Consider the following 26,325-nt stretch of genomic DNA (forward strand, 5'->3'; position numbering starts at 1 on the left):
GAGATGGAATGAGTAGCCAATGGGCACTTGGGGAGGTATGGGGCTGGGGGGCCATGTAGTCATATAGGACACTCATGATTACCATTCTTGAGGTTCCACAACAGAGGACATGCTTTGCATGATTAAGATGCCAAGTTAAATTCAATAAAATGGAAGCCGTGGGTAAGCTAAAGTGTGTGCATTTGACCCTGTGATCATCATCTGAGGCCCTTCTTCGTGTGCCCCCTCCACACGAAGTCTGGAGGGTGGCAACATGAGAACAGGGCCTTTTCTGCAGTGGCCCCCCACTTGTGGAATGCTCTCCCCAAGGACGCTCACCTGGTGCCTTCATTAAAAATCTTTAGGCACTAGGCAAAAACATTCCTCTTCTCCCAGGCCTTTGGCGAATTAAACAATCTACGGCCTTTTAATCTGAGGGGTATCTTGTTTGTTTGTTACTACGCTATGTATTTTTGTGTTTTTATATTGTAAGGCGCCCTGTGATCCTGGGATGAAGGCGAGACAGAAATTGAATAAATAATAATAATAATCTGTGGCAGCTGTTGCACATGTGCAGATGACAGCTTCCTTGAATGGAAGTTTGCGGGGCTGCAAGTGCAGGGAAACGAATCAGATAGCGCTCATTGGGTGATGAGTCCCCTGCTCCCTCTATGGTATCTCTCAAACTTGCCCCCCCCCAGCTGTTTCTGGACTACAACTCCCATCATCCCTGACCGCTGCTTCTGCTAGCTAGGGATGATGGGAGTTGTGGTCCGACAACAGCTGGGGACCCAAGCTTGATCTCCTTGAAAGAAAACTGGCATATAAATGGCATCATAAATAAACTCTGGATGGCTTCTTCCTTGGTGCAACATTTAGATTTTCCCCATGGTGGTAGCCAGGGGGGATAACCAATAAAAAAATATGCATAGCTAACTGGGGTTCTGCCCCAGCAACAAAAGGCCAGCCTCTCCCCAACAAAAATCCTGTCTACTTCCATGGCACAGCCTTTTCCGTTTATTATTTTTGGCAAGAAGGCGGTTCAGTGATTCAGTAAGGCCGTGATGTGCATGAGTGCTCTTCAGAAATATGTCTTATTGCCCTAAAAGTCAAGATGTTGCTTTAAGCTTCGTTTGCATTGCTTTCGCGCCCTTTCCTCTCCTTCTAAGGATAGCTGTGACGGTGATGCTAAATCCCTGGCTATCTGAAGCAAATTCTACATCAGGCAGAGTCACTGGGATGAAGGCAAAAAACAGGTGGAGGAAATCAAGAACCTCCAATTTGTAAATTCCTCTCTGACGCTGTTGACAACTCTCTAGCAGGCAAGCTGGATTTCTCAAGAATGAAGAAATGTGGTCTCAGCAGGGTCATCTATGGAGGGTGGGGTTTTTCTCAGAAGGGTAGTAGGAGATGGGTGATTGACTCAATGGGTATGGTAAACCTGTTGAGGACTGTTAACGACTGCAATTAGTCCTACAGCAAAAAGCAAGGGATAGTATGCAGATGACCATACACATTAGCAGATGTAATGAGACAAGAATCCAATATCTCTATTCAGACCAGGTCTCTCCATAGTTTCCAGTTTAGTAAAGGTAAAGGGACCCCTGACCATTAGGTCCAGTCGTGGCCGACTCTGGGGTTGCGGCGCTCATCTCGCTCTATAGGCCGAGGGAGCCAGCGTACAGCTTCCGGGTCATGTGGCCAGCATGACTAAGCTGCTTCTGGCGAACCAGAGCAGCACACAGAAACGCCGTTTACCTTCCCGCCGGAGCTGTACCTCTTTATCTACTTGCACTTTGACGTGCTTTTGAACTGCTAGGTTGGCAGGAGCTGGGACCGAGCAACGGGAGCTCACCCCATCGCGGGGATTCGAACCGCCGACCTTCTGATCGGCAAGCCCTAGGCTCTGTGATTTAACCCACAGCGCCACCTGTGTCCCTTTCAGTTTAGTAATAAGTTGTAATTCAGCAACTTCTCTTTCAAGTCTATTTCTGAAATTCTTTTGTAATAAAACAGCTGCTTTGAGATCTTGTACTGAATGTCCTGGGAGATTGAAGTGTTTTCCTACTGGCTTCTCTGTCTTGTGATTCCTGATGTCAGATTTATGTCCATTTATCCTTTGGCATAGGCCAGGCACATCCAACAGATAGATTGTGATCTACTGGTAGATCACTAACGTCTGTGGCAGATCACTGGCTCCCCCCAAAGAAGCTCAACAACTTTGCTCTGCACCGCTAAAAAACGAGGCTTTCCATCTCCCTAAAAAAAGCTCAAAAACTTTGACTTGAACCCCCAAAAAGGGTGTAGATGACTGCCAGTTTTTAACTCTGTGAGTAGATCGCAGTCTCTTGGGAGTTTGCCTGTTTGTCCAATATAGGGAGCTGAAGGGCACTGCTGGCATTGGATATCAGTTTGTGGAAGAGAAAACCAGCACTTGGTTTTTGTGTGTGACACCTATAAAAGACGGGCCAATTTCCCTCGCACTCACAGAAGACGATTACCAGATTGGGGTGCTAGTCAAACCACCCCTTGTTCATATTCGAAGGACCCCAGCCAACATTTGCTGTCCTGGGGAAGTCTTACAATCATAAATGCGCTCAGGTTAAGGCTCTGGTGAACCTCCATAGGAAGTAAATTTCATAATAACGGAGCAGCTGCAGAGAACAATTACACTCCTGACTTTTTGTGTGTGGATCATATTGTTAGCTGGAAAGGAAGGTGGGCTATTGGAAAAGATCAGACTGAAATTTTCAAATACGACATGGAAAAACCGACCCATCACAAGTCCATGTGTCAAGTGTGTGATTCTTTGGAAGAAAACTTTTGAGTATTCTTTCTTTCTTTCTTTCTTTTTTGAACTCCAGCTATCAGTTTCTATTTCCACAGCAAACACCACAGCGATAACAACTTTGCTAAGCCCGAAGAGCTATTGACCGCACCTTTGTTTTCCAAAGGTTTGATTCTTTAAACACTTGGCATTACAGAGTTCTTTAGCACTTCGATGCAGGAGAGCACGGCGATTACAAAAACTAGTCTCTGCAACATTCTTGGTTCCCAGCAAACAGTTTTAAAGCACTTTTAAAATAACATACTAACACACATGTATTTTTCGTAACTGAATAAAATATGTATTTTTAACAAGTATTTTCCCTTAATGTGCTTGTCACTCTTCGGGCTGCAGCAAAAGGCTCAGCTTCATTCTTCTCCCATATAGAAGGAACAAGCAAGCAAAACACAACACTAGGAGGAATGTGGAACAGAGCAACCAAAATGATCGGGGGCCTCGCTTCAGTAGCACTGCTTTGCATGCAAAAGGTCCCAGCTTCAGTTCTTGGCATCCCTAGGCAGGGCTGGGAACACCCCCAGTCTGGAATCTTGGAGAACCACTACCAGCCAAGTGTAGACAAGACTGAGCCAGCAGGGCCAATGGTCTGACTCAATAGGAGGTGTCTGCCTGGATCCCTTCATTGAGAGTTGGCTAAGCTCATTTACGGGATGCGGGTGGCGCTGTGGGTGAAACCACAGAGCCCAGGACTTGCCATTCAGAAGGTCAGCGGTTCGAATCCCCGCGACGGGGTGAGCTCCTGTTGCTCGGTCCCTGCTCCTGCCAACCTAGCAGTTCAAAGTGCAAGTAGATAAATAGATGCCGCTCCGGAGGGAAGGTAAACGGCATTTCCGTGCGCTGCTCTGGTTTGCCAGAAGCGGCTTAGTCATGCTGGCCACATGACCTGGAAGCTGTACGCCGGCTCCCTCGGCCAATAAAGCGAGATGAGCGCCGCAACCCCAGAGTCGGTCACGACTGGACCTAATGGTCAGGGGTCCCTTTACCTTTACCTTTAAGCTCATTTTGCTTGTGAAAAAGCCACGTTGTATTACAGAAGAGCCGTAACTCAGGAGCACAGTATCTGTTTTGCATGCGGAAGGTCCCATGCAAAACCGCCCTGCTTGGATCCTTGGAGAGATGCTGCCAGTCCGTGTTGGCATTATTGACCACGCTCATTCTTGGACCATCCGCGGACTGGATTGAGAAGGCAATTGGGCTGCATCTGGCCCCCGGGCCTTAGGTTGCCTACCCATGCCATATCGCAGAATGATCACTTTGCTTTTTAAAAACGTGTTTATTTTTTATTTCAAAGGACTTTAAACTAGCACAATCGGACTTCTCCCCTCCTGCGCCTCCCCCCAATCTCAAAGGGGAGCTACAGTGGTACCTCAGGTTACAGACGCTTCAGGTTACAGACTACGCTAACCCAGAAATATTACCTCAGGTTAAGAACTTTGCTTCAGGATGAGAACAGAAATCGTGCTCCGGCGGCACAGCAGCAGCAGGAGGCCCCATTAGCTAAAGGGGTGCTTCAGGTTAAGAATAGTATCAGGTTAAGTACGGACCTCCGGAACGAATTAAGTACTTAACCCGAGGTACTACTGTATTTCCATCAGGGAAACATGAATGCTTGCACTGACAGAGCAACGCCCTTGGTGCTATGTCGAATTTCACCTTACAACCGAATGTTTGAAATCAACGGCCCATGCAGCTGAAATGGTTTCATTGGCTATCACCCACCTTCACCCAAAACCATTAAGTTCACAATTGCTGTCAACGTTTCCACAGTATGGCAAAAAAATTCTGAATGGTAATCGCTGGGAATTAAACTGTGTCCTACCCCACTGCAAAACACTCTAGGCTCTCCCCCTCTCTTTTCTGTTATACTAGGAGAATCCCTGCTGCAGGCCTGTGTGAGGAGCCCTGCCATAGACTTGTAAATAGTAAAGGTAAAGGGACCCCTGACCATTAGGTCCAGTCGTGACCGACTCTGGGGTTGGGGCGCTCATCTCGCTTTATTGGCTGATGGAGCCGGCGTACAGCTTCTGGGTCATGTGGCCAGCATGACTAAGCCACTTCTGGAGAACCAGAGCAGCGCACGGAAATGCTGTTTGCCTTCCCGCCGTAGCGGTACCTATTTATCTACTTGCACTTTGATGTGCTTTCAAACTGCTAGGTTGGCAGGAGCAGGGACCAAGCAACGGGAGCTCACCCCGTTGCAGGGATTCGAACCGCCGACCTTCTGATCAGCAAGTCCTAGGCTCTGTGGTTTAACCCACAGTGCCTCCTGCGTCCCTGACTTGTAAAAAGCCCTGTTTAATAAACTGTTACACAACCAACACCACCCGCAAAGCTTGAATCGAGTAGCCAAGGTTCAACACACAACAGAAAGACATTGTTAGTGTTTGTTTATGGAACACACACGGGGGGGAAAGCTCTGGCTTGGAGTCAGAAAACCCTAAAGCTGGCATTGTTTTATATATCTGCATTGATCAGATGGTTGCAAATAAAAGCTGTGGCAATTCTTCCCCACCTGCCCTGAGGCATTAGGGATGACTCTGCACAAAACCTGAATTACAAATACCCCATTGTTCTTTTTCCAGATCCAATGGGAAGGGAAACCGATAAAATCAGTTCCGCTTTTCAGCTGCGTTTTTGCTATCTCCAGAAAGATCTCTTTATAGGCCGCTCCATTAGGAAGTGAATTTAACCAAGCAGTTGGTGGTATTAATCAACCAGCAAGCCGACCCAATGCATGTTTCATCAAGTGTTAGGGTCCGATGGGAGGAGCTTGCAACATATGAGGCAACCCTATGTTAGGGTGCCCCAGAAAAAAACAGTTCAAGGTTCATCAAAGATTTCATGGATTTACGACACAAGGTCTTGCAGAGCTCCCCAATAGCATTTAGGGGATTGCAGCCGAAGTTTGTAGCCCTGAGGATCCTGTGCTCCACAATATGCTGTTGGACTACAACTCCCATCATCCCAGACCACTGGCCATGCTAATGGGAGTTGGGAGCCCGATAACCTCTTTAGAGCTAGATTCCCCATCCTTGCCAGAGGCCTTAATGAACTTAATGGGGCTCACTCCTGAGCTAATATACATGTTGTTGTTTAGTTGTTTAGTCGTGTCCGACTCTTCGTGACCCCATGGACCAGAGCGCGCCAGGCACCCCTGTCTTCCACTGCCTTCTGCAGTTTGGTCAAACTCATGCTGGTAGCTTCGAGAACACTGTCCATCCATCTCGTCCTCTGTCGTCCCCTTCTCCTTGTGCCCTCCATCTTTCCCAACATCAGGGTCTTTTCCAGGGAGTCTTCTCTTCTCATGAGGTGGCCCAAGTATTGGAGCCTCAGCTTCAGGATCTGTCCTTCCAGTGAGCACTCAGGGCTGATTTCCTTCAGAATGGATCGGTTTGATCTTCTTGCAGTCCATGGGACTCTCAAGAGTCTCCTCCAGCACCATAATTCAAAAGCATCCATTCTTCGGCAATCAGCCTTCTTTATGGTCCAGCTCTCACTTCCATACCTCACTACTGGGAAAACCATAGTTTTAACTATACGGACCTTTGTTGGCAAGGTGATGTCTCTGCTTTTTAAGATGCTGTCTATAATATACATAGAAGTTCGCTTCTCTGGATCTCTGCTACTCCAGCCCAGCCGAGATACTTTTCAGCTGAAATGGGATCTGCCAGTGAAATATATGATCTGCTACTGAGCTACACAAGCTCCGTTAACTCAGAAGAACAGCTCCATTCATGTTCTAGATCGCCCTGGGCGTCACTGATGGCAGCTGGTTCTATTGCAACATTCAGAGCTGTTTTTAAAGAGCTGTTTAGAACAACTCACACATTTTAGAAATCAGAAACAGCTAACAATCGAAGAACTTGGTGCATGCAGAGATGATGCTAAAATACTTGGCTTTTTATTGTTTCCTAGACTCGGAGCAGGGAAGCTAAAAAACCCATACAGGACCGAAAAAGGCACTGTGCATTACAACATGAATGGATACCGCCCTCTGGCGACCATGCAAGGAGTAGCTCACTTCCTCCTTTCAAAACCCAAAGCAACCCAGTGATTCAGAGCACCCCTTCCAGCTTACAGTCAGGCAGCTGCAGGTGCAATTGCTGGGGTTTCCTGCACGGTGCCTTGTGATAAGAGCTTATCAGAAATACGTCTCACCTGTGCCTTTCTGGGAAGATGGTGCAAACATCCCGGTTTTTGAAATCATAGGCTTATAGGGTTAGCTGCAGAAATAAATCACGTCGGCTCTCTATTCACGGGGTCTCTGCCATGGGAGCATATTCACCCAGTGCTTTTCAAGCTGCACTGGCTCCCGGTGGAGTACAGGGTCAGATTTAAGGTGCTGCTTTTGACCTTTAAAGCCCTTCACGGCCTAGGACCCTCATACCTACGGGACCGCCTCTCCTGGTATGCCCCACGGAGAGCCTCAAGGTCCATAAATAACAACACCCTAGTGGTCCCAGGCCCTAAGGAAGTTAGATTGGCTTCAACCAGAGCCAGGGCCTTTTCAGCTCTGGCTCCAGCCTGGTGGAATGCTCTGCCTCATGAGACCAGGGCCCTGCAGGATCTGATTTCTTTCCGCAGGGCCTGTAAGACAGAGTTGTTCCGCCTGGCCTTTGGCTTGGAGCCAATTTGATTCCCTCCCTCCCTCCCTCTCTTTCTTTTTTCTTTTCCTTCTCCTCCTGCGATGAGGCTACATTTTAATATTTTAATGTTCCATTATTTTAATGTTGTATTTTACTTTTGTTTTTAAGTTGTAATCATTCATCTTGTTTTTATTATTGCTTGTAAGCCGCTCTGAGCTTGGCCTTGGCTGGGAGGGCGGGGTATAAATAAAAAATTGTTATTATTATTATTATTCGGTTGCAATACAGCAGCCAGGAAGATCACGACTCTTGGTGAGAAATGGTTGTCAGCAAAACTCCTCTGCGATTCATCCAAGATCTAATAAAGATCAAGGGAATGGGCAGTCAGGGGCTCCGCAAAACGCCTCCCAAAAGACCCACTTGCAAAGTATTTCTGGAGCTATTCTCTATTTTTTGCTGAGAAGCTCCTTGCTGAAAACGCAAACCTGGTAGCCATCTGTCATTGTCTTTTTGATCCAGGTCCTGTTCCCACAGGAATGCATTTCTTCTGAGCTTCTCCAACCACCCTCCCCTCTAGTCTGGCTCCCAAGGCTCTGCCTACACCCGCCTGCTGCCCTCAGAGGGCGATTCCTATCACCCCGGTCAGCAGGCCCTGCAGGCTAGGAACGATAGGAGCTGTAGTCCAGCAACCTCTGGAAGGCACTAGGCTGGGGAAGCCCAGGCCACACACCCCTCTCCCCCTTCCAATAATTGCCTATTGATAACCTACTATTCATCCAAGACTGGCTTCCAAAACCCGCACGAATGTGGCAGTACAGTGGTGCCCCGCAAGACGAAATTAATTCGTTCTGCGAGTTTTTTCGTCTTGCGAAGCACCAATGTGTATTGACAGTTTCCCATAGGAATGCATTGGCGGTTTTTAAAAAAAAGGCGCAAGACATTTTCGTCTTGCGAAGCAAGCCCATAGGGAAATTCGCCTTGCAAAGCAACTCAGAAAACGGAAAACCCTTTCGTCTAGCGAGTTTTTCGTCTTGCGAGGCATTCGTCTTGCGGGGTACCACTGTATAACTCGGGATATAACTTTGGGACATGTGTGTAGGGGGTCTTCTGATCCACGGCAACTGGAGGTAAGTCTCGGCTCTCTACTCCATGGTGGAAGACAGGAGGGACTGCAGACTCAGAGCTGGCTTAGTAGCAAAGATGCCAACACATAAAACAGGGGAAGGGGCACCTGTGGCCCTTGAGCTGTAGACAGACTACAACTCCCATCGGCCATGGCAACAGGGGCTGATGGGAGTTGTAGTCCAACAACATCTTGGAAGGCCACAGCTCCCCCATCATCTGAATCAGATCTAACTAGCTAATGGACAACACTTCTTTAAAAGGTTCCACAGTGCTGAGTGGGACTTGGCATGCCGTTCAGAAAGCGGCTAAGGCTAGCGGCATGCTTTGCACAGAAGGCCTTGGGTTCGATCCCTTGCATCTCCAGTTAAAACAACAAGACTCAAGGAGGAGAGTCAGAAGAAGAAAGAGGCTGCCTGTGAGAGTACTGGCTGAATGGTCTGGCTCAGCGTCAAGGCAGTTCTTTATATCCCTATATCTACATAACATCGAAGGAAGCCTGAATTAAAATCCACTTTGTTTTGATATTGCAATGAGCATCACTTTCCTGTTTGGTATTGCACTTCTACAGATTAACAGATCAATGTGTATCAGACAGACAGTCATTTTCAAAGGTGGACCTGTTGCATAATCAAGGGATCACTTTTAACAGGATGATAGTCCCTAGGATTTTCAGAGGGAGAAGGCACCAGCTATGACGATCTCAATCGATTTGGCTCTTAAAAGAGGCTGGCCATCCCATGGGAGGTTTCGGTTCAGGAATGCGACCAGGCCGGCTTGCGTTTGGAGACGAAGGCCTTGATGCCCTCCTGCCCATCCTGCAGGGCCAGGTTCTCCACCATGACCCGGGAGGCCGTTCTGTAGGCAGTGCCGACATCCTGCTCCATCTGTTTGTAAAAGGTGGCTTTGCCCAGAGCCACGACAGGCCGGCTGCTCTCGCATATCCTGCGGGCGATTCTCAGGGTCTCGTCTTCCAGCTTGTCTTCTGGGACCACCTTGCTGATGAGCCCGTGCAGAAGAGCCTCTTGAGCAGTCATGGGTTCTCCCGTCAACAGCATCTCCATCGCAACCTGGAAAGAATTGTCGCAAACAAAGAAATTAGGGGCCAGGCGGCCAGAGCGGCAAATGCAAAATGTACAGTGGGCCAGATTCTGCTCTCTAGTCTTCATCCAGGCAAGCAAGAATCCTGATCAGATTTCAAGTATGCAGTTTCCAGAAGCTTGGGTCGCCAGCTGTTTTTTTTGGACTACAATTCCCATCGTCTCTGACCACTGGCCCTGTTAGCTAGGGATGATGGGAGTTGTAGTAGGGTTTTTTCCTGAACTCCCTGGCTGTGTCCTTCTGTTGGAGGACATAGTGGTGTATAGGGATGGAGAAACCCATCTACTTTGGTTTCTCTCAGTTTCTCTTTGTCCCAGTTTTAAGTACAGTTCTCCACATCAGCTCACAATTTTCTTTTGAAGTCCTCATGAAAATTCACCAGCATTTGAATGCAAATTTCTCCAAATAGGCATGTTTGTTTGTAGTTTTGCCTAATATATAAATTTTTTTGCAAATTTTTTTGCCTAATATATACATTTTTTTGCAAATCCATTTCCCCTAATGTAATGCACCTTTGTATGTTACTTTCCGTAATGCTTGCACATAAGTCCATTTTGGCTCAACTGGAGAAGACGAAAAAAGATGTTTCAACTGTCCAAAAACAAGTGTGGGAAGCTCTCTTCTAGTCAGTCAAAAGAAATTGAGGGAAGGTGTGAAGTAAGGCCAGTGAAGAGAGTGGCTGGGAGAGGGGGACAGTGATGAGGGCCGGGCAGGGAAGTTTGGAGGGCTCCATTTGGACCTCAGGCCAGAGAGTCCCCACTCCTGTACTAGGAGGATCATAATATTTGGTTGGGGGCCGTAGTATATACATGTTGGGAAATCCCATGGGATGATAAAAGAGGAATGAGCCCCACATGGATGACTGGCCCATGGAGACCAAGTCGCTGTGCACATATTGCCAGACCACAGGCAAATTCTTATCGTTTAATAATCAGTGGGGCGAGCCCAAACCTTTGCTGCCCAAGGCAGAACAGCAAATGTCTCCCTCCCACCTTGCTCAACCGAAGGCTGACCAAGTTATTTTAGTGCACGAGGCAGAACGTCCCACAAGTGTGCCTCTCCGTGGGAGTCAAAATGCACAGGATAAATAAATGAAAACTGCTGCCTTTCTCAAGACATCTTAAATCAGCTGCCTGAGGCAACAGCCTCACTCCGCCTAATGCTTTGGCCGGCCCTGACAATGGCACGCCCACAGTTCTGAAGCCCCTGTAGTTCAGGCGCCAACATGATCACTGTGTTTGGGGACTATCCGCTTGCAGCAAGTACAGCAAGCCAACAAAGTACGGCAACAAAATCCTTGTTTTGAAGAGGCCCACCTTTCTCGGGAGAGATCTCCCCAGGGCCACTCCAGGCGTCGAGCAGAACAGGCCGACGTTCACTCCCGGTGTGGCGAACCTGGATTTCTCGCTGGCCACAGCAATATCGCAGCTGGCCACCAACTGGCAGCCGGCGGCCGTGGCCAAGCCGTTGACTTTGGCGATTACAGGAACAGGTAGCTTGGGGAGCAATGTCATGACCTGTAAGCAAGCAGTTTTTTAAGTGCTGGTGCTGACCTATAAAGCCTTACAGGGCTCAGGACCACAATACCTTAAGGACCACCTCTCCCCATGTGAACTGACCCAAACCCTGCAACTCAGGCCCTCCTCTGTGCCCCCACTCCCAGAGAAGTTTGGAGAGTGGCAACGCGAGCAAGGGCCTTTTCTGTGGTGGCTCCCCATTTGTGGAATGTTCTGCCCAGAGAGGCTCACAAGGAACCACCATTGCATGTCTTTAGACAGGCCTTCAGCCATTATTAGACAATCCAGGGCCTTTTAAATGGGGGGGGGGCTATTATGATGTGATTGTTTTATTGCCCTTATTATTATGCTATGTGAATTATTTTGTAGATGTTGTACACTGCCCTGGGATCTTTGGATAAATGGTGGTATATAAATCTTATTCTTATCATTATTATTGAGGAAAAGTGTCACCCGTATTCTTCTAACGACAAGATCCTTTATGAGTTTCATTAAGGCAAATGAACGCATTTAATAATACAACACCGATGCATTGCTAGTCAAATACAGAAAACCTCTCAGATCTATGGCCCCTAACCCATCTCAAAATTATGCTCAGACCATCCTGTTAACAGTTCTCCAATTCTATTCAAGAGGCAGGTCTTAGCAGTTGGGTCTTCTAGGTATCAAGGAAACTGGCTACTCAGTCCTTACGCTTGCCAACACTCAGCCAGATGTTATTCCTTTGATTCTATCTCCTGAAGAGGTCTTCAGAAACATCAAGCAACGCTTTAACATGTGTGTTGTTGTTGCTTTTTTTGAGCAAACCATCCAATTAAAATTTGGTGGCATGATGGAAGCCGATGAATTGCACCCAGGCAGGCAAGCTCTTTAACAGTGGCAGCATCGATGTGAACCATCTCACCTCAGAGCAGGTCTCAAAGACTTCTCTGTGCTGCTTCTCGCCCTTCTCAAACGCCAGTTCCTTCAAGTCGTGCCCAGAGGAAAAAACGGGACCTTCTCCTGGGTGGGGGAAGGCATGTGAAAGGAAGCAAGAGAATTTTATGTGCATCTTGTATCCTCGACATGACCAAATCCTTGCCAAGAAAACGACAGGCTGACACACACATTACTGCAGAGATGGGGAATCTGTCATCCATTTTCTGTTTGTTCAGAATCTCTTACACAACACACCCTGATAAAACATGCCCACAGTTCACTAGATGCCAGGACTGGACATCCACCTACCCTCCCATTCTGAGGGGGAAAGCCCTGTTCATTTTGTGGAGGTCTGCCTCTTTTGTTCTTTTAGATGTGGCAGCCATTTTGTGTTACGCCACGCACCCCGCCTTCAAGCAGCCGCCATTTTGCAGTCTGGTGCCCACGGCACTTTCTCAAATCCCAAATGTTCCCACTGGGCCTCCAAAGACTGACACCCCCCCCCTCACCTTGAAGTAGCGCAAGAACTTCTGGTGGCAAAGCAAGATGGAAATCGTAAGGGTGCTTTAAATGCAGAAAGGAGAGAAAAGGTGTCCGAAGAGCGGGAAGAAATTAAATATGATCTGATAGTGAAGAGATGTCGGAGGGGGTGGAATCTGGGGGTGAATAGATGGAGGTGTCAGAGATGGAGTGAAGACAAGTCTCTTCTTAGACAAAAGACTGTTCAAGGATGACAAGGTGGCACAAATACTTTGAATGGTTTTGTAATACCAATTTCCCCACATTATTATTATTATTATTATTATTATTATTATTGCTACTACTACTACTATTACTATTATTATCTATTAAATTTCTGTACTAGCCTCCATCCAAGGCTCACAGAACGGTTTACAATATATAAACCCAAAGTTACATACCTACCCTCATAGGTTTGATGAGCAAAATACCTGAAATTATAATGACTCTCAGATCGGTGCTTTCAATATCACGCAGAATATCCTCACGGAGGGAGCTTATCATGGAGAGCGAAAGTGCATTTCTCTTGAGAGGATTGTTCAAAACAATATTCCTGTGAAATATAATTTTTATGAGAGATGCTTTCATTTGTAGCTGTCAGCACCATGTTAAGATTTGTGGGTAACAAAGGATTATGTTCTATCAATGTGCATGTAACCTCTCCGGTAAAAATATGATTCGCATTACATCATGAAACCGTGGGCATGCATTCACACTAAACCACGGTTTGCTTCTAACTGTGGTTTCATGTGATGTGGCAGCTAGACTGGAGGTTGCGTTGAAGGATTTCACAGAGGGAAATTTCCAGCCCAGCCTGGAGATGGTAGGAAGCGAACCAGTGACCTTCTGCAACCCATAGACCAAAAATGTAGCTCTCTAGCCTAGCATCCAGAGACATCAAATTTGCATCCCATAAATATATGTTAACTAGCTCACATAGTTGCGAAGAAAGTTATTTTTTCCTCTCCACCAGATAAAAAATACCTAACGAACAAGCAGAGTTGCCAACAGCCACAAAGCAAAAGAACATTAAGTATAGCAGTTGCTGTTGTTTAATTTCCAATAATTCATAGGGTTGGACATTGTCTTATTACACCAATATAAACTCCTACAACGTTAGTTAATTCTGCTCTGTCACTTCCCATATTCTTACTATCTAGTCTTCAAATGTAGGGATAAAAAGAGTGTTTTAAAAACTTTCTGAGTACAGTGGTGCCTTGGTTCTCAAAAACCTTGCTACTCAAACAACCTGGAACCCAAACACTGCAAACTGTAAGTATTCAAGTAATTTATTTCTTGCTTGAAAACTTGGGAGCTTTGTAAAGCCGAGAGCCTCCTAGGTTGCAGCACAAAAGGCCTACGTTTTTGGTTCAGCTCCAGTTTTATTTGGGCAATAGGGTTTTCAAAGTCCACCATTAAGCTCCACCTTTGCCCCTTGCCCCAGTTCAGCTCATGCATAAAAGGTAAAGGTAAAGGTAAAGTACCCCTGACAGACTCTAGGGTTGTGCGCCCATCTCACTCAAGAGGCCGGGGGCCAGCGCTGTCCGAAGACATTTCCGGGTCACGTGGCCAGCGTGACATCGCTGCTCTGGCGAGCCAGAGCCGCACACGGAAACGTTGTTTACCTTCCCGCTAGTAAGCGGTCCCTATTTATCTACTTGCACCCGGGAGTGCTTTCGAACTGCTAGGTTGGCAAGCGCTGGGACCGAACAACGGGAGCGCACCCCGCCGCGGGGATTCGAACCGCCGACCTTTCGATCGGCAAGCCCTAGGCGCTGAGGCTTTTAGCCACAGCGCCACCCGCGTCCTACAGCACCACCCGAGTCCTCATGCATACATTCTGTAAACTACCATGCTCAGCGGCAGAACATTTCCATTGCATGCAGAAGGCCTCAGGCACAATCAACATCGTCTGCAGGTCAGAGCACATTTGCCTAGCAGCAGGAGCAACAGAATTTTGAAGTCAGGAGAGGTCCCCCAAAGGTCATCCAGACTAGCCCTTGCTCACCGCAGGATCATGCCCGTTCTCTATGCTCACGTTTAAAAGAGATGAAGCAGAACCCTCAAAAAAGGCCATTCGCGCAGCATGAGGGGCGGGGGAACATCTTCCAGAAGTTGTTGGAACCCAACTCTCGCCAGCTTCAGCCAGCATGACCAATGGTCAGGGATGGCAGGAGTTTGCCCCCCCAAAAAAAAACCTAGAGGAGGGTCAGTTTCTTCACCCCCTCCCTAAGCAATTCCCCTGTAAAATAAAAAATGCCACCCACTCTCTTCTTCCAGATGACATAAAAGCTCAAGTGATGTGTTATGTGTGGTTGTTGTTATTATTGAAAAAATGATTAAATAATTTTTTTAAAAAAAGCTCAAGCGACTTGAAAGGGACTAGAAACTTGACCCTGGCAAAGGGATGAGCAGTTGGAGGGGAGGCGAGCAGGCAAACCTCCCCAACCCAAATTCTCTGGGTCCGTTCGTGCATCACAGGCAGTGCTGTGCAGTGGTTAGAGCGTCGGACTAGGACGTGGAAGACCTGGGTTCAAATCCCTAACCAACCTCCTGGAGCTCATTGGAGGGGAAAGCGGAACAGAAATGCAATAAACAAGCCCGTTCCTCCTCTGTCGGCCCACCTGATCCCATCCTGCTGCCATGTGCGAGTCGGCCTCGGCTCCGTGGGTACTTGCTGGCACTGCTGCCTCCGCCCGGGCGCGCCGCCGCCGCCGCTTGCAAAGGCGCGCTGGGAGCGGAGCAGCGGCCGCGGGAGCTGCGCGCTGCAGAGCCTGGCGCCTCTCGCAAAAGCAGCTGCAGCCATTGCAACGTCCCTGCCTGTCCGGGCCGGGGGCGGAGCAGGAGGAGGAGCGGTTCTGCACGCTGCTGACCCCTGCCGGCTGCCAAAGGACAGCCGAAAACTGCTTTTCTTTTCCCCCTTTTTATATAAAAATTTAAATATCTTAAAATACTATACCAATCTTTAACCATTTCGATTAATCCCTTCACCTCCCTCCCCCACAACCCAGTACTTCCCTCCACCCGTGTGCGATCTTCTTTACCTATTATTTTTTGTTATTGTTGCTTTATTCACTTTATTTGTTATTCCATCCTTGATATATTATCAGCCTATCTCCTTGAGCCTTTTAAACTTTTTTCATGTATTCCTTAACGCATTCCCACTCTTTATTACTTTTTTGATTAGAGTAGCCTCTAATTGATGCTGTTGATTTTGCCATCTCCGCGAATTCAAGAAATTTGGTTCTCCATTCTAATAATTCTGGTATTTTATCAGTTTTCCAATTTTTTGCCACTACAATTCTGGCTGCCGTGATTGCGTAAAGGAATACATTCCTTTTATCCTTAGGGATGTCACTTGATACCAAACCCAGCAAAAATGCCTCTGGTGTTTTAAAGATTGAACTCCTAAATATCTTTTTAAGCTCTTCATGTATCATAATCCAGAGCTGCTTTTCTACTACTGTAGTGGCTTTTTGAAAAAATACGGTAAGAATTTGATCACGCCGCACACCAATTTTTTTTATTGCTAAGAAATACATCGGAAAACCAAAAGAGCGCAACCAGGATTGTCCTTGTTGATGCTCTTGTTCTCGTTTTGAAAAAGATCCGTATCCATATTCTGCAAACAAACAAACAAAAATATTTCAATAATATGCTATACAGGACTGGATTTAGGTTTGATGAGGCCCTAAGCCACTGAAGGTAATGGGGCCCTTTATATGTCCAGCTGTCCTTTGTCAACAACAAATTGTCCCTGTTTTTGTGTGTGTGTGTTGAATATATGGTATATGGTAATTTATGGACCTAATAGGTATCTCAAGCCATTTGCACACAACAAAATGTGTATTTTATCAAAGTAATTGTTGAACTGAAATACAATTAAGAAGAAGTGGTATTTTAGGGATCAGGCTAGCAGGCCATGACTTACACCATAGGAGCCTACAGAACACAAAACACTGTTGCTGCATGTAGGTTTTATTTTATTTGTTTTTTATCTTATATTTTGGAAATATACATCCAGGTTTTTTTTTACTTCAATTTTTTGAGGGCCCCCCAAGAAAGTGAGGCCCTAAGCTATAGCTTGTTTAGTTTATACATAAATCCAGCACTGATGCTATACTATACTATATGAAATGTTTAAATGTGTCTTTGTCCTCGAGTCACGCTTGCCATCCACTCCGGCCACACCAGTGGAGTATACCCCACCCCCTTTGAGAACCACCTATATTATGTCAGGAGCTTGTCCTACACTCTAGTAGGACCCTGGCAGAGACACATGCCCAACTGGCACGTTCTGGTCTTTCGTTCGGAGCTTCAAAAGCTTTCTTCTGCCCGAACATCACAGCGACTCATGCCAACAGACACTGGCACACTTAGGGATCCGCAGAGTCTGCGCAGTTCACGTGACAGACCTCAGCAACTCAGCATTTTGGCTAATCTACTTTATTTACATATAAACACACGGAGCACTGCAACATGGCTCCCTCTCTCTCTAGCATCAGATAGCAAAGAGAAAGAACAAAGGACAATAGTCCCACTTCACAGAACACAGTAACACAAACATCCTGTGGGCTTATCCACACATAGAATCATAGAGTTGTTGTTTAGTCGTTTAGTCGTGTTTGACTCTTCGTGACCCCATGGACCAGAACACGCCAGGCACTCCTGTCTTCCACTGCCTCCCGCAGTTTGGTCAAACTCATGCTGGTAGCTTCCAGAACACTGTCCAACCATCTCATCCTCTCTCATCCCCTTCTCCTTGTGCCCTCCATCTTTCCCAACATCAGGGTCTTTTCCAGGGAGTCTTCTCTTCTCATGAGGTGGCCAAAGTACTGGAGCCACAGCTTCACGATCTGTCCTTCCAGTGAGCACTCAGGGCTGATTTCCTTCAGAATGGATGCATTTGATCTTCTTGCAGTCCATGGGACTCTCAAGAGTCTCCTCCAGCACCATAATTCAAAAGCATCAATTCTTCGGCGATCTGCCTTCTTTATGGTCCAGCTTTCACTTCCATACATCACTACTGGGAAAAGCATAGCTTTTACTATACGGACCTTTGTTGGCAAGGTGATGTCTCTACTTTTTAAGATGCTGTCTAGGTTTGTCATTGCATAGAGTAAGGGGTCCCCAAGGGTCATGTAGTCCAACCCCCTGCAATGCAGGAATCTCAGCTAAAGCATCCAGGACAGATGGCCATCCAACCTCTGCTTGAAAGCCTCCAAGGAAGGAGAGCCCATCACCTCTTGTGGGAGTCTGTTCCACTGTCGAACAGCTCTTACTGCCAGAAAGTTCTTCCTGGTGTTTATTTGGAATCTCCTTCCTTGTAACTTGAATCCATTGGTTTGGGTCCTATCCTTCAGAGCAGCAGAAAACAGGCTTTGTCCATCCTCCATGTGACAGCCCCTGAGATATTTGAAGATGGCCCTCATATCTCTTCTCACTCAGCTAAACAGCTGCAAATACAGTGGCACCTTGGTTGTAGAACGCAATTTGTTCCGGAAGACCGTTCGACTGCGGAAATGTTTGACAACCGAGGCGGAAATGGCCATCTGCAATTTCAATTGATAAGCTGTTTGACTTCTGAGGTGCGTTCAAAAATGGAAGGAATTACTTCCGGGGTTTCAGTGTTCAGGTTCTGAAACATTCGGCTTCTGAGATGCTCAAAAACTAAGATTCCAGTATACAGTACAGTGGTACCCCCAGAATGTGAACAGGATCCATTCCGGAGCCCCGTTTGCATCCTGAAGTGAACACGACTCACGCGTGCGTGGGCCGTGATTCGCTGCTTCCGCGCATGTGTGTGACGTCATTTTGAGCGTCTGCGCATGCGCGAGCAGCAAAACACGGAAGTAACGCATCCCGTTACTTCCGGGTCGCCATGGAGCGTAACCTGAAAACACTCAACCTGAAGCTACTTTAACCCGAGGTATGATTGTACAATGGTACCTCGGGTTACAGACGCTTCAGGTTACATACGCTTCAGGTTACAGACTCCACTAACCCAGAAATATTACCTCGGGTTAAGAACTTTGCTTCAGGATGAGAACAGATATTGTGCTCCGGTGGCGCAGTGGCAGCAGGAGGCCCCATTAGCTAAAGTGGTGCTTCAGGTTAAGAACAGTTTCAGGTTAAGAACGGACCTCCAGAACGAATTAAGTACCGTACTTAACCCAAGGTACCACTGTATAACATTTTAAGTGTGCTTCAAGTGCATTATACAAATGTGACACTAGATGGCATTTCACAGCATTTTTTTACATGTGTCTAGATTCCATCCCTGAGTGCTCACTGGAAGGACAGATCGTGAAGCTGAGGCTCAAATACTTTGGCCACCTCATGAGAAGAGAAGACTCACTGGAAAAGACCCTGATGTTGGGAAAGATGGAGGGCACAAGGAGAAGAGGACGACAGAGGACGAGATGGTTAGACAGTGTTCTCGAAGCTACCAGCATGAGTTTGACCAAACTGTGGGAGGCAGTGGAAGACAGGAGTGCCTGGCGTGCTCTGGTCCACGGGGTCACGAAGAGTCGGACATGAATGAACGACTAAACAACAACAACAGATTCCATCCCTGTCTCCTCTTCTCCAGATTAAACAGATAGGGACGCAGGTGGTGCTGTGGGTTAAACCACAGAGCCTAGGACTTGCCAATCAGAAGGTTGGCGGTTCGAATCCCTGCGACGGGGTGAGCTCCCGTTGTTCCGTCCCTGCTCCTGCCCACCTAGCAGTTCAAAAACACATCAAAGTACAAGTAGATAAATAGGTACCGATCTGGCGGGAAGGTAAACGGCGTTTCCGTGCACTGCTCTGGTTCGCCAGAAGCGGCTTAGTCATGCTGGCCACATGACCCGGAAGCTGTACGCCGGCTCCCTCAGCCAATAAAGCGAGATGAGCGCCGCAACCCCAGAGTCGGCCACGACTGGACCTAATGGTCAGGGGTCCCTTTACTAGATTCCATCCCTGTCTCCTCTTTTCCAGATTAAACATGCCCAGTTCCTTTTGCCCCACTCTTTACAAACAGAGGCCTGCACTTTCAAATTCCATGTCCCCCCCCCCTTATTTGCACCCACAGGAAATTTCCCTGTGAACTTTTTTCCACCCACTGTCTCCATACCATGCATAATTGCTTGAAATGTTATCCTCACATGGGAATTTTTTCAGATATCCTCATCACTACAATCATCCATATCCTCTAAATTTCTATACTGCCTTTCATCCGAAGATCAAGGGGTGGCTTGCAATATAAAAACACAAAAATACATACTGTAATAAACGAACTAACAAAAAAAATCCCCCCCATAGATTGTTTAAATGCCATAGATTGTTTAATTAGCCAAAGGTCTCTGAGAAAAGGCATGTTTTATAGGCAAGAGAAAGAATGAAAACTGTAAACATTTGTGACAAATGTCAATGAATGCAAAACATATAGCCAGTGAGAATTCGCTTAAGGATGAAATGCGTGCTAAAGAAGCCAAGCAACCTTTTACCATCGTTGCAATAGCATATTAGGTATTAATACATAAATCCAGTTCTACTTAAAGGCAAATATAAACTTACTATACATACTAAATTCCGCACCTAGCTGCTAGAGGGCAGCACTTTCCAATGAAATAATAGCACACTCTCATTTTGTTCTCCTTTTGCAAAGCTACCTGTTTCATCAAATCCCTGCGTCTTCAATTGTTTCCCCCTCTCTGCCTTTCCACTGTTCCTTCCCGGCTCACCTTTGCTCTAGTCCAAGTTGCATTCTCTGTTTCACCGTTTTACTTCCCCGACCTCACAAGACTCGAGCTTATAGGGCTGGTCACTTTTCACAGCCACAATTACATTAGAATTTCTGTAAGTATAAGCGACCTTTCTGGGACGCAAGCCTGGGCAGTGCATGCGGAGGTCCTGGGATGCCCAGATGACAAGACCCCCCTCTCAGCCTCGCTGATGTGGTCCAGAGGAAAGCAGAGCAAGACGTCCGGCACCAGCTTGGCTGCAGGCGTTGCCGGAAGGAGGCGGACAAGGCGCCATCCAACTGTCTCAGGGACTTCGCTCCGGATTTGTGTAGGGCAGGGGTCAGCAACATGCGGCCCATGGGCCACAAGCAGCCCACGGGGGTTGTTTAAATGGCCCCCAAACCGAGCCACCCACTCAGTGAGTACCATAGCTCAGTGAGTCCCATAGGTTTAGGATCAGAGTTTTCCTCCTCCCTTCCCAGATTTTAAGCAGAGGCTTGACAACCATATGTCAGGAGTGCTCTGATGGTGTTTCCTGCTTGGCAGGGGGTTGGACTCGATGGCCCTTGTGGTCTCTTCCAACTCTATGATTCTATGACAAGCACCACCTGCCCCTCACTTCCCTCTACAGCACGTGCAGAAACCACAATCTTGACCAGGGGTCAGCAACGTGCGGCCCATGGGCCAGATGCGGCCCACGAAGACTGTTTTACTGGCCCACGAGCCGCTCCTGAACCGAGCCATCTGCTCGGGGAGCCCCCCCCCCCCCGCTGTGCTAAACCGGCATGGTGTAGGGACTCGCCGAGCGGTGGCGGAAATTGCGTCTGCGCATGCGCAGATACTGGAAATCGCATCTGTCCATGTCCAGACGCCGAAAATCGCTTCTGTGCAGGCATGATTTTTGGCATCTGGGCATGCACAGAAGCAATTTCCCCTGCTGCGGACATGCGCAGATTTCCGGCATCATGCTGTGCCAGTCCGCCCCACGGATGATCTCCATGGGAGTGATCCGGCCCATGGATGGTAAACCTTGCCGACCCCTGATCTTGACCGTTGGACCCACAATTGACCTTATTGGTCAATCTGCCAGAGTCTGTTTTTGCATGCAGAGGAAGGCCCTGACTCAACAGGGGTTTGAGACCCATCGCCTACCCTCACCTGGCTTAGCCAGCCAGTCAAATTTCTTTCCGGGGTGTGGCTGCTGTCTCATGCTGGCATCTTCTAGGAGCCACAGGTGAGAGCTGAGTGGGACTTTGGTGGGGACCAAACTACCCCAAAAGGATCGCGATGTGTCCCCACCAGAGGTACTCCTCCTCCCCCAGCACCCCATACATTTATTAAACTCTATAAATAAGCAATAATATCAGGAGATTAGCAAGTAGCCTGCCTCTTCTACCAGAGAGTGGGAGACTCCGGCGATGTCTACAGTTTCCAGGAACTCTTCTCGCTGTGCAACTTTTGAGCTGAGAGTTTGTTTGGATCCTGAGCAAGAACCTGAAGCTTGATAGGGAAGGTGTGCTAGAAAGAAAATGAGCTGAGATTGATTTTTATGTTTTAGCAACTTTGCATTGATGTGCCATTTTTATACGTAACTCTGTGTTTTCGTAACATTTTGTTTACACTGTCTATTGTTGCTTCAGTTTTCTTTATGCCCTTTAGAGATATTTTTAATCTATTAAATTGTATAGAAATTCAATAATCAATAGTCAACCACCTGCCATTCTCAGGCTGCTGCCAGGGTAGCCACAACCGATTTCTTCTGCGAGAACTAGGCCACAGGTGCAAGACTGATAGTGATCTAATCGAGACTCAGTATGGTAAGCATGTCAACAGGATTCCTGAATAGTACCTTTCTGGGCATGTTGCACCAGCAATTGGGACACATCAGGCGTGTGCAAAAGGTTCTGGCCAGAGGGTAGTGTTCTTATTTCTGTTGTACAGGTTCGGCTGCCACTGAGTCATGGAGCTATACAGGCCAGAGGAATTTCTGTGTGCGTGAGTGTATGCATGTACTGTGAATGTTGTATTGCAGATGATAAGAGGAAGGAGGCATCCTTGGCCAATGGAAACAACTTCTTTACTCAATGGGTGTGCTATTCCGCACCAGTTGTACTTGGAGCAGACCCAATGAAACCAATGAATTTAAAGAACCAGTGTGCCATAGTGGTTAGCATGTTGGACTATGACCTGGGAGACCTGGGTTTGAATCCCCGCTCGGCCATGAAGCTCGCTGGGTGACCTTGGGCCAACCTAACCTACCTCACAGGGCTGTTGTGAGGATGAAATGATGATGAGGAAGAAGAAGAACCATGTGCACCACTTTGAGCTCCTTGGAAGATGAAGGTGGTCTATAAATGTAAAGAAATAAAAATAATAAATAAACACACTGAGTTCAGTGGGTCTTCTCTAAGAGATGGACAGCACCCAACTTGTGGTCTCATTTCTTCTTTTTAAAGCTGTATTTAAAGATTCTTGGTTGATTTGTGCAACAGTCTTTTTTTCCTACACCAGGAGGGCTTGGAATAACTCCTCCACCCCATCGCCCTAGGCCAGTAATGGATGAAGGAACCTGTGGTCTTCAGGATAATGTTGGACTCCAACTCCCATCAGCCCCAGCCAGCATGGTCAATGGTCAGGAAAGATGGGAGTTGTAGTCCAGCAACACCTGGAGGGCCAAAGGTTCTCTGCCCCCGATTTAAAGGTAAAGGTACCCATGCCCGTACGGGCCAGTCTTGACAGACTCTAGGGTTGTGCGCCCATCTCACTCAAAGAGGCCAAGGGCCAGCGCTGTCCGAAGACACTTCCGGGTCACGTGGCCAGCATGACATCGCTGCTCTGGCGAGCCAGAGCCGCACACGGAAACGCCGTTTACCTTCCCGCTAGTAAGCGGTCCCTATTTATCTACTTGCACCCGAGAGTGCTTTCGAACTGCTAGGTTGGCAGGCGCTGGGACCGAACAACGGGAGCGCACCCCGCCACGGGGATTCGAACTGCCGACCTTAGCTACTGTTGTTTCACCATGGGTTGTTTTTACTTTCTGGAACAGCTCTCCCAACAGGAACCTATGCAGGCCTTTTCAATTTGTGGCTCTCCATTTGCAGAATGCCCTTCCTAGCAAGTTCAACCTGGTGCCCTCATTGGCATCACTTTGGCACCAAGTAAAGACTTACTTTCCCAGTCCCAGGCTTCTGATAAACTGAGATGGTGTTGTTGTGCTGCCAGCGTGCTGCCAAGTTCCCTGCAGCCATTACAAGGGTTGTTTTATATGGGGTTGTTTTTTTTTATAATGGTCTGATGCATTTACGTTTTTAAATGTGTTGTAAGTCGCTTGGATACATTTGGGTAACAATCGACTAAATAATAATAATAATAACAGCAGCAACAACAACAATACTTCCTTTTCATTGATTCAAAATAAAAAAATTCCTTCCAGTAGCACCTTAGAGACCAACTAAGTTTGTTATTGGTATGAGCTTTCATGTGCATGAACACTTCTTCAGACATACTGAAGAAGTCACCAGACCCTTATATAGTGAGAGGGTGGGGAGGGGTATTACTCAGAAGAGTGGTGGGTATGGGTGATTGGCTGGTGGCTGTGGTAAACCTGTTGACGACTGTTGACAACTGCAATTGGTCTTACAGGAAAAAGCAAGGGTTGAGAGGGCTAAAAATAGCTTTATCATGTATAATGAGATAAGAATCCAATGTCTCTATTCAGACCAGGTCTCTCCATGGTTTTAAGTTTGGTAATAAGTTGCAATTCAGCAACTTCTCTTTCCAGACACAATGCCCAGGCTCTCACCCCTGGGAGGTTACTTCAATGCTGCTAACACAATGGTTCGCCGATGAATTGATGCTTTTGAATTATGGTGCTGGAGGAGACTCTTGAGAGTCCCATGGACTGCAAGAATATCAGACCTCTCCATTCTGAAGGAAATCAGCCCTGAGTGCTCACTGGAATGACAGAATGTGAAGCTGAGGCTCCAATACTTTGGCCACCTCATGAGAAGAGAAGACTCCCTGGAAAAGACCCTGATGTTGGGAAAGATGGAGGGCACAAGGAGAAGGGGACGACAGAGGACAAGATGGTTGGACAGTGTTCTCGAAGCTACCAGCATGAGTTTGACCAAACTGCGGGAGGCAGTGGAAGACAGGGGGGCCTGGCGTGCTCTGGTCCATGGGGTCACGAAGAGTCCGACACGACTAAATGACAACAACACAGTGGTTTGACTCCATCCCTGGAAGCACACTCCATTGTCTTGCAAGACAGACAGATGCCAACGAACAACGACAGACTGATATTAAGGCCACTTTCGGCCGTTACCTTTATTGATTATACCTGCTCCAGCTCAGAAGAAAACCTTTCTCTTTCTGCCGTGTGCTTGCCTCTAACCCAGCTTTGCCTTAGCCTGGATTTGGATTTCACTCATGCTGCAGAATTTAGCTCTATTGGGGAGGGTGCACTGAAAAGAATGTAGAAATAAGGGATGATTTGAAACCCAGATATCAGAGGAGGGGGGAAGGAGGCAGGCGGGAGTCAATGCAGAAAGTGGAGAACCTGTAAGGAGAAAAGGGATAATTGGAAAGTGGGGCAGGCAGTGGGGGAGATGGAGGGCACCTGTATTGGCAGAATTAGCTTCTTTTATCAGGTGTTCAGGAAAGGCTAGCTGATGGGGTGCATTCGGAACCGATTCAGAAGACAGGCACTAATGAAAACAGAGTCCTGGGCCGGCCAATGCGAGGTTTGGAAAACTCTGAATAAAGGCTGCCAGGGTGGCAGTTGGACAAATAAACGAAGAGGAGCTGATTAAGAGAGTAAAGATTAGGACGTGTGTGTTAAATTGGACATTGGGTTTAATAAAGTGCAGCCTGCAACAAATTGCCTGTAGGCCCACACTTGGAAAGGTGTACTGTGTCAGCCTCGTGGCAAGTGATGGGAGCTGTGTGCGGGAGCACAACTTGACAGAAGGGCCAAGCCCACTGGAAAAGAAATGAAGATGGGTGTTTTAATTAACATGGAACCGGTCACACACTAAGAATGGAGGTATTATGAAGCACCTTTCCTTTAGCTGCAAAAAAGGTTGATACGGAGGGCAGAAGGTGTGCCAGAAAATTTGTTAAGTTGTTTATTATTACATTTATATTCCACCTTTTCTCCAATGTAAAGTAAAAAGGTAAAGGACCCCTGGATAGTTAAGTCCAGTCAAAGGCGACTATGGGGTTGCGGCGCTCATCTCGCTTTTAGGCTGAGCGAACTGGCGTTTGTCCACGGACTGCTTTCTGGGTCATGTGGCCAGAAGACTAAACCACTTCCGGCGCAACGGAATACCTTGAGGGAAACCAGAGCACATGGAAAAGCCGTTTACCTTCCCGCTGCAGTGGTACCTACTTACCTACTTGCACTGGTGTGCTTTCAAACTCCTAGGTTAGCAGGAGCTGGGACAGAGCAATGGGAGCTCACTCCGTTGCGGAGATTCGAACCGTCGACCTTCTGATCGGCAAGCCCAAGAGGCTCATTGGTTTAGACCACAGCGCCACCTGCGTCCCAAGGAGCTCAAGGTGACGCACTCTCTCTCTCCCCACCCGCCCACCTCTCCATTTTATCCTCAAAGCGTCTCCTGCTTGGAAATGAAGAAGAGGAGGTTCTGGCCCCAAATAAGAAGGTGTTTAAATATGGCTTGGGCTGTTTGTTTTAAGAACGGAAACTCAACTCATTCTAACCGGTGAGCATGCTGCCTCTGACATTGCCTGCCACTTAAGTGCTTGATAAACAAATACTGCCTAACGTGTCTAATTCGCCCAGGTTTTCCAACGGCACTCCATCAGCTTCCCAACTGCACATCCCTCTCCACCTGAACTTCACATTTTGTATCCAACTGCACCAGTGGCGTAGCGTGGGTTGTCAGCACCCGGGGCAAGGCAAGAAATTTGCGCCCCCTAACCCGGGGCAAGGCAAGTAATTTGCCCCCCCCCGCTGCACTGTCCCTCCCCCAGATAGTCCCTCGCTCTCT

At 47.4% G+C, this 26,325-nt stretch overlaps 1 protein-coding gene across 1 annotated transcript; it reads right to left on the reverse strand.

Annotated features, from left to right (window-relative positions):
* Positions 1-8,977: 8,977 nt before the first annotated feature.
* ECHDC3 (enoyl-CoA hydratase domain containing 3) lies at positions 8,978-15,408 on the reverse strand. Its single transcript, XM_083400686.1, has 5 exons — positions 15,212-15,408; positions 13,019-13,140; positions 12,055-12,152; positions 10,950-11,150; positions 8,978-9,602 (listed from the first exon to the last, which is right to left on the reverse strand). Exons 1-5 carry the CDS (start codon positions 15,391-15,393, stop codon positions 9,288-9,290), a joined length of 918 nt encoding a protein of 305 aa, XP_083256812.1. The 5' UTR covers positions 15,394-15,408; the 3' UTR covers positions 8,978-9,287.
* Positions 15,409-26,325: the final 10,917 nt, after the last annotated feature.

This window comes from Podarcis tiliguerta (assembly GCF_965153285.1).
Source record: "Podarcis tiliguerta genome assembly, chromosome: 10".
NCBI classification, from domain to species: Eukaryota; Metazoa; Chordata; class Lepidosauria; order Squamata; family Lacertidae; genus Podarcis; species Podarcis tiliguerta.